The sequence below is a fragment of the Phalangium opilio genome, unplaced genomic scaffold, assembly GCF_054372755.1.
Source record: "Phalangium opilio isolate 3A_F unplaced genomic scaffold, DU_Popi_V2 ptg000217l_1, whole genome shotgun sequence".
Classification (NCBI taxonomy): domain Eukaryota; kingdom Metazoa; phylum Arthropoda; class Arachnida; order Opiliones; family Phalangiidae; genus Phalangium; species Phalangium opilio.
The window spans coordinates 1,114,144-1,129,127 of NW_028324218.1; the positions used below are offsets into that span (position 1 = coordinate 1,114,144).

The 14,984-nt window shown below is 37.3% G+C and overlaps 2 protein-coding genes and 1 pseudogene across 6 annotated transcripts; 2 read left to right on the forward strand and 1 right to left on the reverse strand.

Moving 5' to 3' along the window:
- Positions 1-1,116: 1,116 nt before the first annotated feature.
- Positions 1,117-10,958, reverse strand: LOC149615449 (lethal(2) giant larvae protein homolog 1-like). 5 transcript variants are annotated; one of them, XM_089856317.1, is made up of 13 exons: positions 10,841-10,958; positions 10,288-10,414; positions 5,496-5,592; positions 5,251-5,430; positions 5,064-5,173; positions 4,370-4,516; positions 3,969-4,310; positions 3,756-3,898; positions 3,334-3,686; positions 2,503-2,588; positions 2,363-2,435; positions 2,047-2,298; positions 1,117-1,977 (listed from the first exon to the last, which is right to left on the reverse strand). In XM_089856317.1, the coding sequence occupies exons 3-13, from the start codon at positions 5,580-5,582 to the stop codon at positions 1,903-1,905; spliced, it is 1,848 nt and encodes a 615-aa protein (XP_089712443.1). In that variant the 5' UTR covers positions 5,583-5,592; positions 10,288-10,414; positions 10,841-10,958; the 3' UTR covers positions 1,117-1,902. The 5 variants fall into 5 exon arrangements, with proteins under 5 accessions (XP_089712443.1, XP_089712442.1, XP_089712444.1 ...); XM_089856316.1 differs by lacking the exons at positions 10,288-10,414; positions 10,841-10,958 and adding exons at positions 7,285-7,965; positions 8,065-8,450; XM_089856318.1 differs by lacking the exons at positions 10,288-10,414; positions 10,841-10,958 and adding an exon at positions 8,538-8,670.
- On the forward strand, positions 9,174-10,060 carry LOC149615450 (G patch domain-containing protein 3 pseudogene; annotated as a pseudogene).
- LOC149615451 (G patch domain-containing protein 3-like) lies at positions 10,121-10,847 on the forward strand. The gene is made up of 3 exons (XM_089856319.1): positions 10,121-10,243; positions 10,308-10,436; positions 10,507-10,847. Exons 1-3 carry the CDS (start codon positions 10,157-10,159, stop codon positions 10,543-10,545), a joined length of 255 nt encoding a protein of 84 aa, XP_089712445.1. The 5' UTR covers positions 10,121-10,156; the 3' UTR covers positions 10,546-10,847.
- Positions 10,959-14,984: the final 4,026 nt, after the last annotated feature.

Here is a 14,984-nt window from a genome sequence, read left to right on the forward strand (position 1 = left end):
AAACGAATAGTCCTTTTCCTAAAATTTCCCTAAGCGACTAAATAGGTTGTAGGATTATGCACAAGCACAATTTTAATGAATTTTTTGGAAGTGAATTGTTTCTTTGAAAACTTTGAAACTTTGCATCATAACTTAAAACCGTTCAATGTGCCTCTCACTAAAATTTTAAGAGATTCGAACAAGTGAAACGGAAAAACTTATTAAACCGTTCCAAGACCAAGCCCTTTAAGTAGGGCTAATTTTCGTTCTAATATTTATACAAAAAAAAGAAGGGAAACTTTTCAAAATTTCCAAAACATAGCAAACGTTGTTTTTTCACATCTCTTTAAAATTTCAAGAGGTTTGCACCAATAGTTTCAAAATTATGGCAAAATAACGGTGTTCCTCCCATAGCCGGTCATGTTAAAAGCTGGCTCCTTGGATTTTTCGAGCGAAAAAGCTCAAAATTACCAACACGCGCTTTTACATAGGAAAAACATTGTGTGGAGGGGCTTCTATAATCTATAGCAAAGCGTGTGAAGCCAAAGCGTGATCGAGTGGGCAGGAAAGAATTAGAAAATGTCAAGGCTAGGAGACTATATCCATGGAGTAGAAATTTATAATGTCTAGAATTTTTAAACTGGTCCCTCCTGAATTTTCATAAAAATTCTCAATTAATAAACTGGTCCCAAGGACCAGTAACCCCCGGATTTTGAATAAAAAAACTGGTCCGAGCAATTAATAAACTGGTTTTTGACCTGTGGACCTGTGCTATTTCCAAGACTGGGGCCCAGGGCTGAGCCGCTAAGGGCTGTATATAAGTCATTTTCACGAACCACAATGGCAAGAAATCCACGAAAATACGGTTTTTAGAAACCTCATACTAATTAAAAATGGTCAATTATTGAAATATTATATAACATTATTTGACTGTTATTTTCTTACTTTCAAATGAACATAATAATCGAATGGTAGCCGACATCCAGGGGAAATTCGCTCCATGTATTTCCTATGGGCGCCTGTAAAACTTTAACCCGCAATACTCGGGAGTACCTGCAAACTAAAATGAATAAACCAAGTCATTATCTCATGAATATCATTAATATAAGTTTGGCCGATTGAGGGGTTAGACATTAATTTGGGGTATATTTTGTTTTTCGACAAAAGAATGGTTTTTATTTTTTAGTTTGTTTTTGGGGGGAAATTTTTTGTTTATCTTTCTCACAAAAATGGGACATAGAAATTGTCAGTAGCATTAAAAAAATATTTTTCAGCCTCCAATTACACAACAGGCACGACAGTTTTTTTATTTTGTAATCAACGTTTTTATTCCTTATTTTTAATTATTTTTTGTTGTTTATATATTAATATTATTATTATGTTTGTTTGTTTGTTTACCTGTTTTTCAATTCACCACCAACACAATAATTTCGGTTTATTTATTTCAGTATGTGTGTTGCTCGTTTAGTTCTGTTATTTTAACAACAATGCCGTGTTGTTGTTGTTGAAAAATGTTCTAATTGTTATTTATTATTGTTATTTTTTGTCTGAGTGTCTGTAAATTGTTTCTTTATCTTTCGCACGTATTAAACATATTTATTATTTATTCCTCGCTTTCAAAAATGCAATTCGGGTTCATGTTTATTTTAAGCTTTGTTGTTTTATTCATCAATTAAATTAAATTAAATACTTACCTTAATTTTAATTAGTTTTAAATTATTTCCAATTTAAAACTAATTATATTATGGAATTAAAAAATGATAAATACGTCATCAAAGCTTAAAATTTATTAAATTCGGTTAATTTCTTTCTTTTTAAATTCGGTTAGATTAAATGCGCCCTTAGTTAATTTATTTTTTAATTAAACTTTATCATTATTGGTTGGGGGAGGGAGGAAGTTGGCATTATCAAAGTAGGTGAAGTTCATGACAACTTTCCTTGCTTCATGATCAAGTTGAAGATCATTTCGTTCACCTCCGTGAGGTCCGTCCTGTGAAGCTAAAGGATTTAAATTATTTTATTATTTAATCACGGTTATTTTTCGGGAAGAAAATAAAGATCCGATACCTGTTTGATGGCGTTCATAACAACTTCTCGGGCATTTACCTCCAAAGCATAAATGGCTTCCAAGTAAATTTCTTTGTTAGAGCAATTTATTGCACATCCTAATACGAGCAGCAACAAACAGGTAAACTCCGTGGGATCTTGTTTCTTAACAATTTCATTGACATTTGGCTCGAGCAGACTCAACATTTCATTTCCCAATGACTCCATGTTATAGCGATGGATGCGGCTGAGAATTTCGATTAGGTTTCCTCGCTAAATAAAACGGTTTAAAATTATTATTTCTCAGTTACTATTATAAAGAGTATTTAAAACAAACCTTGATTTTGCTATTAAAAAAAGAGGCCTTTTTGATGCGAACAAGCCAATTGGAATTGAAATATTTTGGCTCACTGTAGTTTATTAAGAGGATTATATGAAAAGTTGAATATTTTTAAGCAAGCACTAACGTGTATTTACATTTGAGCCAGCACCTGTGCCAGTGCTACTCCATCGGACAGTTCAAAAGCGGTGCTGTGAGGCGCTTGAACTTGGAATGATTTGATCTAATAAGGGATTTAATTTTAAATATTTTCTAATCAATATGTGATCAGTTTGGCAAAATTTAAGAATAGCCCCTGCTCTTCCAAACTTAATAAATCATATACCAAATGAAAGCTCACGCCTTCCTCTATTCATTGCACACCATTATAGTGAGCGCAAACAATAATTAACATTAAAAAACTAATTATATATTTAACAGTGCCAAAGACTTTGCCGGGACTCGCTGTGATGATACACGCACGCCCGTTACCAAAAAATGAATATAAATATAGCTTCAAACATTCGAAGTTTCAGTGATCAAAGAATCGCATTTTTAAAAATACAAAACGCACCTAACCTAATAAAACCAAACCAAAGCTAAAATCTATGATTTAAGGTAATTTTAACAAAATTCATTGCGCATAAATTATTTTATTTTTACATAATTTACACGTTATTTTAGGGTAGGTTTGGTTTGGTTAAGTGCGGCGCCGCTGCGTGTATCATCACAGCGAGTCCCGGCAAAGCCTTTGGCACTGCTATATATATAATTAGTTTTTTTAATGTTAATTATTGTTTGCGCACACTGTGTGCAATGAATAGAGGAAGGCGTGAGCTTTCATTTGGTATATGATTTATTAAGTTTGGAAGAGATCATATTAATCACACAAAAACTGGTAGATTATTTTATACAGGTCTTATTATTAAAGGGCCATTCTAATCTTCCTTCCTTCAACTTCCTTGCATTAACAAAAAGCCAAGACTTACCCAAACTATAAGACTGTCTAGGATATCCTCCATAGAGTCCATCTCGGATGAATTCGAAGAACTTGGATTATTTTGTAATTCTAATTCCGTCTCCAAACGGGAATTTTTATCGTCTGAAAGAGCTTGTAGGAAAGTTACCCGCTGTTCATCAGCAGTCTGTTTCTTTCTGGCTTCGACAATTTTATTCCATAACTCTTCGGGTACATCGCCACAATGTTGCCAACAGGTAATAGCGGAAGAATGAAGACTGGATAGGTAAGAGAGACGGAATTGGGGAAACCCTTCCGATAATAGATCAATTACAACTATCTCCTCTTCGGCTAAAGCTATTAAAGCTTTGGGGCTACCTAATTCTGCAAAATTAACTTAAGTCATTAGTTTTAACTAATAGGCGGCTAAATAAGAGATTATTTTGATATTACCATCATCATCTATCGTAAAAAAGTCAACAACTTTGGAAGTAAAATCGAGAACTTGGTGTTTTTCACCACCGATTATGGACAAAGTATGTCGGTCGCCATAACTGGCGCGAGGCATACCACCCGTAAATACGATGAAATCATCCCTAATTTCATTTAAAATAACCTTTAAAACCCAACCCGAAATACTTATAGATCAATAATTAACAACTGTACCCGTCTTCCCCAGCATTCAACACCAATTTCGTGATGGATTTGCAAGGAAATGGACCATAAGGCCATTGAGGCTTTTCCTTTGGTTTGGATGGATCGGAAACATCCCACGTAATATAGCTGCCATCATTATGGGCACTAATAAAAGACTTTCCATTCCTGCTCCACGAAATGGACTCCAACTGCTGTTGGTTGCCCACAAAAGTACTTTCAACAGCCATTTTAGTACAATCCCACAAGACGATTAAACCGCGATTATAACCAATTAAAATCTTATCCGAATCGGCTGGGTGTTGCGAAATGGCTTCAACCGCGCCAGGGTTGACTTTAAAGTCGTCGGGAACGCTAGAAAGTTCGTTTGTTTAAGTCTTATTGAAGAGTCCTGGACGATAAGGATAAGATACCTGTGCATAACTACATCCTGGCAAATAAGTTTTTCCTCAAGAACCTTCAATTTCAATACATCGAGAGTGTAAATGTTGCCCGATTCGGTTCCCAACCATAGCTGCTCATTATTGGACCGTACGCAAGTCGCGGATACTTTTTGTAGCCTAAAATATTTTAATTAGTGCCCAAATACTTAAAAATATTTTAGCTGAAGCTAATAATTTGAAGTTTAAATATTGCGTTCACAATAATCATTTTCTGTACTAACATTACGTTCTTGTGAAAATTTAGAGAATAATGATTAAAAAAAAAAATAGATTCAAGGCAAGAAGTGATATCTAGTTTACTAGGGAGAAGGTATAAATTCGGCACATTTCCAGCTTTAACTCCAGGATTACAAACGTAGGTCCGGAGTTAATCCCCGCCGCCTCTAAATTACAACCAGCATCTCATTGGTTCTTGAAAACTCGTGCACGTCAGCGCGACGCGAATGACGAAAATTACGTATTTTCCGACTGAGGAGAGGCGAAATAGTCCGTCCTCCTTTTACGTCCCCCCCCCCCGTTTTGTATTTTGAAAGGGGGACTGGGACTATGGCGCGCGAATACTTAGGCATCTGATACCTTCTCCCTAATAAACTAGATATCACTTACTGTAAAAGGTAATGTTTAAACTTCAACTACTGTCTTCTAGCCACAAAATTTAACTTACCGCTTCTCTAATTCTAACTCTTTAACTTCAATTAAGACGGATTTATCATTTTTAACATCAATTTGCCACAAATGTAAAGTACTATCATCAAGAAGGGTAATTAACCTTCCCTAAAGTCCAATTAAAAATAATTTAATAACAAAACTAGTCTCCGAATTGCTAAAAGACTAAAACATAGACTACGGACTTGATTTTCCAAGAACTGAATACGAGTAACGGCAGCTTCATTTTCGTGTTGATTACTAAATTCCACACCTGGTTTCCCATAAACCCTAATTTGCCCATTACGGGTACCAATAGCCGTTAATTTTAATTTCGGGTCCCATGCTAATGCACTTGGGCGATGTGGGAAGCCGTGTGCTATGGTCTGTTTGTTGAAATTTCTCAGTAAAAAGTTTCATATCACTTAATCCCCTCAAAATACCACAATACCTTTGAAAATTGAGACAACTCCTTTTGTAACTTCAACAACCTTTCAGCGCTAGGCTGATGTCCTTTCCCTTTTATAAATCTAAGCATTTTGCAGCATCTACAAACCCAACCAGAAAACCCAAAATTTTTCAAAGGTACAAGATTTCCTTTAGAAAAAAGAGGGGCTATACACTCCAATCAGAAGCGATACATTGGTTTAATAAGCTAATGAAAAGGTTTTTGAAAAGGTCGTGGGTCTGAACTCATTTGACAGAGTGAATGACTCAAGTAAAATTAGGTCTACTTAAATTATAGAACATGGAAAGTGCTCCAAGTTTGACTGTATGAAGCAATAACATGATGTGCCATTAGCCTATTTCAGCGTCTAGTTTTTGGCTGTTATGATAACTGTAACATCGTTTTCAGACTAGGAGGATTGATACCATTACACCAGGAGGCTAGGCTACTTGGTACTACACTTTGTCCACCAAGTAGCCCAACCTCCCCTTTTAAAGGGTATCAATAGTTCTACTGAGAAACACTACATCAGTTCCCGAAAGAACCCTTCTCAAATGTTCTTGGGGGTATAATCATTTAAAAATATTTTGTAAGAATGATATCACGCATTTTGTCCAATCTGAATGGAAGTAACAAAAGCAAAACACTTTAGTCTGTCACTATGAATTCATAATTTGCATCTACTAATAACTTGTTTACACACATGGAGGATTCATTTACACCAATCACCAGAAGGCCAAGCTACCTGGAGGACAGAAACCCGTCTGCTTTTGTCCTTAAGGTAGCCCTGCCTCCTGGTGTAAATGGTATGAATCCTCCATGTGTGTAAACTATCAATTCCGAAGTGAGTAGCCCCTCGGTTACAATTTTTAAACCCTTCGTTAGCCCCAACACAGTTAAGTATTTCCCCCGGTTTTTTTTAATCTTTAGAATCTTAAGTAAATCAAATGACAGTGTCACACGCTTGCAGATAAAACCAAGCGTATTGATACGCTCCTAGGAGCATTGAGAAACCTTTTCATGAAGCCAAATATTTAAAAACATAAAAAAAAATCGACAATTTCTCTAAGCCTAACTTAAAAATTCTAAAATAAAAATATTCCCAATTCATACCCCAATGGAATTCCTTAATTACGAAGTATATCTTCGGCGAGTCTTGGCATAAAAAAACAACACACGCAACTTATAAAATTGATGAGAGTTCGCTAGGCCTAAATAGTGGGTTGTTTGGTCGAAACGGATGTTCACCTTACGCGTACATGTACCCACCAAGTTTTTGGGAAACCGTAAAAAAAATAGGTGATTATATAACTTGTTAAAAAATAAGAAATCGTCATCACAGTTGCGCGCGATTTTGCACGTGACGTGAGCCTGGTTTTTTATTGTTAAGCCATGGATGTAGAATTTTTTCACAATATCTTATTGCAAGAAAACAAATTTCCTCACGCGCATTCTTTCCAAGATCTTACGAATTTGAGCGCGAGCGTCATTTCTCCAGACTTTGAACTTGACTCGTGACAATTTGTTATATTTTTCAATTAGCTCCTCCTACTTTATATTTTTACCTATTGCAGGCCTACAATATTATATCCAAGGTCTTTGACAAAGGGGGGGGGGTCATAACACGAGGGGATAAGAGACAATGTCTAGGGCTAAGAGCTAAACCTAATTTTTGACATTGTTCTCACGTACCTATGAATCAATCTTGCCAAAAAGCCGTACAAAAGAAACCCTAAAAACGCGTCTAGAGACAAAGCACACCCTTTTAAAAACACAAAAACGGTTTACTCACGGATAATGAACCGTAGTTTGGGGGTTTATTTTACCGCACAATGATGCTAAGTAAAGTTGCGCAGGTTTATTTCAGGTAAAACCGTACGATGCACTATAAAGCTACACAAGGCTTACTGGTTTAGTCTGAACTGACAGGTGTAACTAGCGCCGAAAAGGTAGAGAACGCAACACCAGGTAAAACCTATACGAATATCTGTCGTTTTGCCGCAAATGACAGCCGCACTTGAACACCGGCGTCTAAAAATAAACTACTACACCACGAACTGACAGCCGCTACGGACGAAGCCACCCCAAAAATGTCTTTAACTTGAAGTCTGTAGACAAAAGCAAAGCTTGCCCAGCGCGCGAAAGCCGACGGAGGCGAGGTACTCTATTCCTATTGGTCGAGATAATTTATTATAAAAAACTAATTACACGTGATATTTAATTTACATCATAGTTTTGCGTACAAACGAGATAAGTTTCGATTTTTATAATAAATTTTAAATCTATTTTTACTGATTTATCATTCAAATATGACCTAATAATAAGGGAACTATTTTATTCAGTGACAGTGAGAGAGGTATCTCGGGGCGGCACCCGTTTTATCCCACGTGACCTTTGCACGTGACGTAATGAATGGCGCGTAGGTCTTCGTTTCGCGCCTTATAAAAAAATACTTGTAGCAGTTGCTTAATTCCTATTTAAACGTTTCGAAAATAGTGAGGTGAATTAATTTTTATTCTAATCTAATCAAAGTAGGGGAAAATAGGCCAAAATAAAATATTAAGGATCTTACTTCTTCTAATTTTAAATTCCTTTCAACATAAGAAACATTCTCCTTTTCCAGTTTTTTAAGGGAATCCAAATTTTCGGAGAAACGTTTCATAAAAAAGTCAGGTCAATTAATTTTTATTCTAATCCAATCAAAGTAGGTGAAAATAGGCCAAAATAAAATATTAAAGGGATACTCTCAATGTTTTCCGACTAGTACATGATGAGGGCAGTTTTAGGTAAAAAAAATGTGCCTAAAATTATGTGTGCCAAAAAAAAATCGAATTAAAACGTTTAAAATTAAGAAAAGTACCTTAGATATTTTGAAATTCAAACCAACCGCGGAATACCGGCCAACTTGTTTTCCCCGTAGTGACGTCGATAAGGCGACTATGATTCATTGGTTGTTTGTAAATAGGATTGTTTGAAATTCGCGAATCGAGTGAGGAAAATTCGAATTCGGATGATGGTCAGGAAGAATTCAATATTCAACCTTACCAATTTGAGCCTTTGCTTCCCGAAGAGCCTGCTTTGGTCCTTTGGAAGGCGAAAACCAATGGCGAAAACTTGCTGGTGATGGAAGTTGATCACCCCAATTCAATTACTGTGAACCAGGGCTGAGCCGCTAAGGGCTGCATATAAGTCATTCTCACGAACCACAATCGCGAGAAATCCACGAAAATACGGTTTTTAGAAACATCATGCAAATTAAAAATTAATTACGGTTAATTTTTCTAATATTATATAACATTATTTGTCGATAAAATACTGGTAATATTCTTACTTTCAAATGAACGTAATAATCGAATGGTAGCCGACATCCAGGGGAAATTCACTCCATATATTTCCTATGGGCGCCTGTAAAACTTCAACCCGCAACACTCGGGAGTACATGCAAACAAAAAATGAAGAAACGGTCTTCCCTTTTATTTTTGATATCATTCTAATATAAATCGTTAATTGTATTAGAAACTCTAAGGTTTTTATACTGGTGTTTAAAATGTTGTATATGCGGATCAAATATATTTGGATCATCAAAGTATGGGAGTTCCTTATTAGCCGTATTTTGCACTCGAGTCATGGGGCTTAAAAGTAATATTTGTGAAATGCCTATTTTAAAAAACTATAATTGAAATGCACCCGCCTATTGGTATGCCCAATGGAAACGTTGGTACCCCGACTAAAGTCTTCATGGATCTAATACGTCAATGCCGATTACCTTCTTCGGTAATTGGGAAACTGGGCTTGGAATTCCCTCGATCGAGGGCCAAACAAAAGTACAGTAGTGTACCATTCGATTATGGACCAAAGTGGACAGCCGAGAATGGGACAGGAAGTACCCAAGATGGAAAACACGAGTTCGTCAGGACATCGAGGGGACATCTCAAAAACCAGTTTATTAATAGCTTGGAGCACTTTTTTTATTCAAAACGCGCGGGTCACTGCTCCCAATGACTAGTTTATTAAAAATTGCTATGGGGACCTCTTTAATTATTTTCATTTTAACATAAATTTCGACTCGAGGAGTCCAGTTGTGTATACAACCCTAAGCCGAGGGAGATTTTTTTGGAAGAGAGAACGACCACAAGTCCTGGGACCAGTAGAAAATTAAATTGGGACCAGTTTCGTATTTAAGACATCAGGGGTCACTGGTCCGGAGGACTAGTTCAGAAATAAACCTTATTTCCAAGCCTGCATCTAATTACTGATAAGTTCGTGGACAGGAAACAACAACCGATAGAGGATGAACCGCCGCTAGAGGATATTAGCCAATCAGGGGTAACTACTTGAGGCTTCCATAAGTTTATAAATGGCAGAGTGACGACGACAATGATACTTGCAAAGAATGGGAACGTCACGAAAGCCTACATAATGACGTAACACGCAGTCAAGAGCGCGCCAAAGAGCGTCTCTTTGAAGAAGAGATTGAACTCAAATGGGAAAAAGGTGGATCTGGTTTGCTTTCCTACACGGATGCCCAGTATTGTTTGATGAAAAAACTGCCGATGACGTCGATATGAGTATTTATTACGAACAAGGTAAATTAAGATCCAATCACAAGTCCAAGAAATATTTCCTAACTTCTTAAGGCGCTGGTGACAAAGACGCCAAAGGCCATGAGGCAAGAAACTAGTTTAAGAAGTGGCACTAACGATTTTCAACGCGATACGGGCAAAATTGGTGGTTTCGAACGATACGCGAAAGTGAGTGTACCAAGAAGAGTGTTGGTAAGGAATTGCGTACTTACCCTTTTTGACGTTCTTGCAGGGTTTCGGTAGACGCATTATGAAGGAACAAAGTTGGAATGAAGGTGATGGACTTGGAAAGACCATTATTGGACCAGCGCAACCCATAATTGATGTTGGCCAAAAACCCTGGGATAAAAAGGCATTTTGGGTGAGAATAATTGTTGTTTCATCTTATTTACACTTGTTTTTATTTACTTTTGACGCAATTAATTTAACAGTTTTCAGGGGGAGAAGTTGGAACTTTAAAGTTTATATAAATATTTCCTTAAAAAAAATTATTAAACTAACTAATTTAACCTTAAAATTACTATATAAAATTTGTATAATTTAGTCTTTAATTGCTCGCGTAAAAATAGTTCTAAAATTAATCATGCAACATTGCGGGATTTGCTTATTATTTTTGGTAAAATTAATTAAATCCAGATATTAATTAGAAAAAGGGTTTGATTTCAAAAGACCATGCGGTAAATAATTTTTTTTTAACGTAGGAATTGGCATAGTTGCTCTTAATATTCAAAGAAGACGACAAGCGTGGGTAAGAAATGAATTTACCTTGTGGCAACACTTGGTATATTTAAACGTTTGGAAGTTGCCTTGAAAGAAACGTTTGAGCTTGAGGAGATATTTGACGCATTCTTTCTTCAGCCGTTTTTCTTTCAAGTTGAGCACCCTAAATTAATTAATTTGATAACTAATTAATGTTTCCTAAATGATTTGATTTAATTTACCACGTAATAAAGCGCCGAGGTTAAAAGCTGCGATTCATATTCTCTCTTTCTGTAATTAGCATAGGTTAATTAATTAGAGGAATTTTTTGATTGGCCTTCGCGGGAAGTACAAACGCACTAAACTGTCTATTGGCTAAAACGTTTACAAGTAGATTCTATCATTAAATAAACTAAAAACACTCGGAATTAATTTCAAAATATCATATTTATTAGGAACGTAATGACAATTGAATAAAATTTATATGGAATAGAAAAATTTAGTGAAAATAACAAAAAGGAAAAATTTTTAAGGACACTTTATTCATGTTTGAGAGAGACTTTCTTAACCCAACGAATCCATCCTATGAACATCCAAATCGTGACCACCTGCCCACATTGCTGAGGGCTTGAGCTCGGGAATGCTGCTGCGTTTGACCAGACTGTTCAGGTTGAGTCGCGACATACTGACGTGTTGGCAAATGTTCAGATTAAGGCCTATTTTTTAAAATCTCCCCGGGCAATTAAGGCCTATTTTTTAAAATCCCCCCCGGCAATTAAGGCCTATTTTTTTAAAAATCCCCCCCGGCAATTAAGGCCTATATTTTAAAATCCCCGGGCAATTTGGGCTATTTTTTTAAAAATCCCCGGGGCAATTTAGGCTATTTTTTAAAAATCCCCGGGCAATTTGGGCTATTTTTTTAAAAATCCCCGGGCAATTTGGGATATTTTTTAAAAATCCCCGGGCAATTTGGGCTATTTTTTAAAAATCCCCGGGCAATTTGGGCTATTTTTTAAAAATCCCCGGGGCAATTAAGGCTATTTTTTAAAAATCCCCGGGCAATTTGGGCTATTTTTTTAAAAATCCCCGGGCAATTTGGGATATTTTTTAAAAATCCCCGGGTAATTTGGGCTATTTTTTAAAAATCCCCGGGTAATTTGCGCTATTTTTTAAAAAATCCCCGGGTAATTTGGGCTATTTTTTAAAAATCCCCGGGCAATTTGGCCTATTTTTTAATCCCCGGGCAATTTGGGCTATTTTTTTAAAAATCCCCGGGCAATTTGGGATATTTTTTAAAAATCCCCGGGTAATTTGGGCTATTTTTTAAAAATCCCCGGGTAATTTGGGCTATTTTTTAAAAATCCCCGGGCAATTTGGGCTATTTTTAAAATCCCCGGGCAATTTGGGCTATTTTTTAAAATCCCCGGGCAAAAAAAGCTCCGGGGGAATTTGAAAAGTAGGGCTATAAGCTCCGGGGGAAATAATTTGGGCTATTTATTAAAATCCCCGGGCAATTTGGGCTATTTTTTAAAAATCCCCGGGCAATTTGGGCTATTTTTTAATAATCCCCGAGCATTTTGGGCTATTTTTCAAAAATCCCCAGGCAATTTGGGCTATTTTTTAAAAATCCCCGGGCAATTTGGGCTATTTTTTAAAAATCCACGGGCAATTTGGCCTATTTTTTAAAATAGTATCGGATCGGTTGGTTTTGGATCATATCGGTATCGGTTCATGTTTGTACCGGTATCGATCGGTATCGGGTTAAGCCTGGTATCGGCCATCTCTAATTATAACCGTAAGCATATCAAACCATGCTTATGTTACAACTTTTATACTGTATGCAAAATTTCATTGTTAAAGTCATTTATTCTGTTTATTCGGCTCGCCCTTTTTAATTTTACACGGAATTTTAATTACGGTAAAATTTAAGAAACGGCACCAAAACCCCTGTCCCTGTCCCGGACGCGTCCGCGAAACGAACGCTTACGATGAGAGAGAGAGGGAAACCGGTCGCGTCCGCGAAACGTACGCTTACGATGAGAGAGAGAGATCGCTAGCGTACGCGGTGGCGATACGAAGCTCCGCGTAGAGAGAGAACTGCCTGCCTGGTATATTAGTGAGAGGGGGAAGAGGGAGAGGGGGCATCCCGCTCGGAGAGAGAGGAAAGAAAGGTAGTTTAAATCTCGCGGGCTTTTTTGAGTGAAGGGAAACAAGATGATAATTTTCGTGCACTACTGCACTTTGTGCGCGTGATACATCAGAGATTATGCTGGATGGTTAGGTTAGGTTTCGTAAAATAGAGGGGACGCTTTACGGTCATAGTGATTTCTGGTTTAGGGGATCCAGGATTTTGTTTAAATACATTATTTGATTCGTATGGTTTTTAAAAATTATACTTTAGTGGGGTGCACAATTTAGTTTCATTAATATTATTTGAAATGTGACGTTATTAGAAATTAAAGGGATACACGATTGTGTTTCAGAAATGTTTTTAGTTGTACGATTTATTGGAGATCAACTATACGGGGGGGTCACGTGAGCCGTGTAAAATTACTATTAAGGCCCAGCCCTTGGGCCATCTTGTTCTGTTATGTTAAGAAAGCACGGTGTTTCCCGTCGGTGTTTGCACTCCTGATCGTGAAACTTCAGATGGACTTGGTACTGATGTACAATTGTTCAACTTTCCCAATACTCATATTACAATGAATATTTTTATCATCTGCAAAAAGGAAACTAGTAGTAGTATCTGTTCTATGTATCCATATTTGAGAGCTTATTACTTAATATCATAAGTTTATATGATATGTTCCATAAGTCTGTACTAAGCCAGGCTCGCTATACGGGATTTACGAGAGGTACTTCTGTGGGCGCTGACATTCGCTGTCGTCGAACGCGCTCCGTAGCCTTGGCAGAACAACTCTCCGAAAAGGGGGCGGTAACCTCGTAAGTCCCGTATACGAGAATCTATGAACTACGTCGCTTCATGACCAGCTCTCAGTAACCAGTGGCAAACGTATGGAACATATATTATGAACTTACGCTGCTATATCTGTAGCTTGATTGTCATGAAAAGAATAATTTCACAAGATAATAATACAACTCCAAAGGACCAACTCCTTGTTTCCGACAGAGACACAAGTTCTGAAAGTTGTAACATAGAGCGTGCATAGATTACCAAATGGAGTTGTTGCATCATTGTATTAGAAAACAGGGAACTCAGAATGCATTTGATTAGGCGCTGCTCCGGCGCGTAGGGGGCCTCTACAGCGCCCCCCTCCTGCCTTCATCCCTGTGCCCAAATGGTACCTGCGGAACCGCCGTCAAGGCATACGGGATCGGCCAGCGGGCCCGGCAACGCCCCTTAAGCAGGTGACAGAGGCGGGACACCGTCGGCGGCGAGCCCAGCCAGGAGGTGGTCGGTGACAGGGCTCGGACTAAGGCAGCAGAAGGCTCGAGGGGCCGAGAAAACAGGGAACTATGATGATAAACGGGGGAATACGATAGTATCAGAAAAATACCAAAGGATAACAATACAACTCCAAGGGACGAACTCCTTGTTTTCGCCATCGACTCAAGTTCTGAAAGTTGAAACATAGAGCTTGCATAGATTACAAATGAAGTTGTTGCATCATTGCAGCTAAGCTTCTAGTATTGGGAAACAGGGAACTATGAAGGTAAACCGTGTATACGATAGTATATAAAAAATACCAAAGGATATCGATACAACTCCAAGGGACCAACTCCTTTTTTTCGTCATCGACTTAAGTTCTGAAAGTTGTAACATTGGGTATTAGTATCGAAAAGAGAGTATAAAGATGGGAAACAGGGTATTGCAGACTTAAGAAAACCGTGTATTAATTAGGCTAGGGTGGTAAAACATTCCTAATGAATTCTTTTAAAGTTATATTTGACCAAAATGGAGTCGAAATCCCTTATACCGAACGTTTAAATTATCTACATAAATTAATCTGTTGAGAACGGAAAACTACTGTCCGCTTATTTTTTACCTGAACTAATAAAAAATTAAACCAATTTAAACATTATATAGGCCTATTTACGAGACCCGAAATGAATGAGATTTTGCGTTTGTTGGTATAAACATAACTTCCTATACTTCGTAATGCTAGAGACTTAATGAGAGCTGGTTCGAGAACGACGCGAGAATTGACTACACGCGGTTTTGCAGTCCATCTTCCCATTTAGTCTGTAC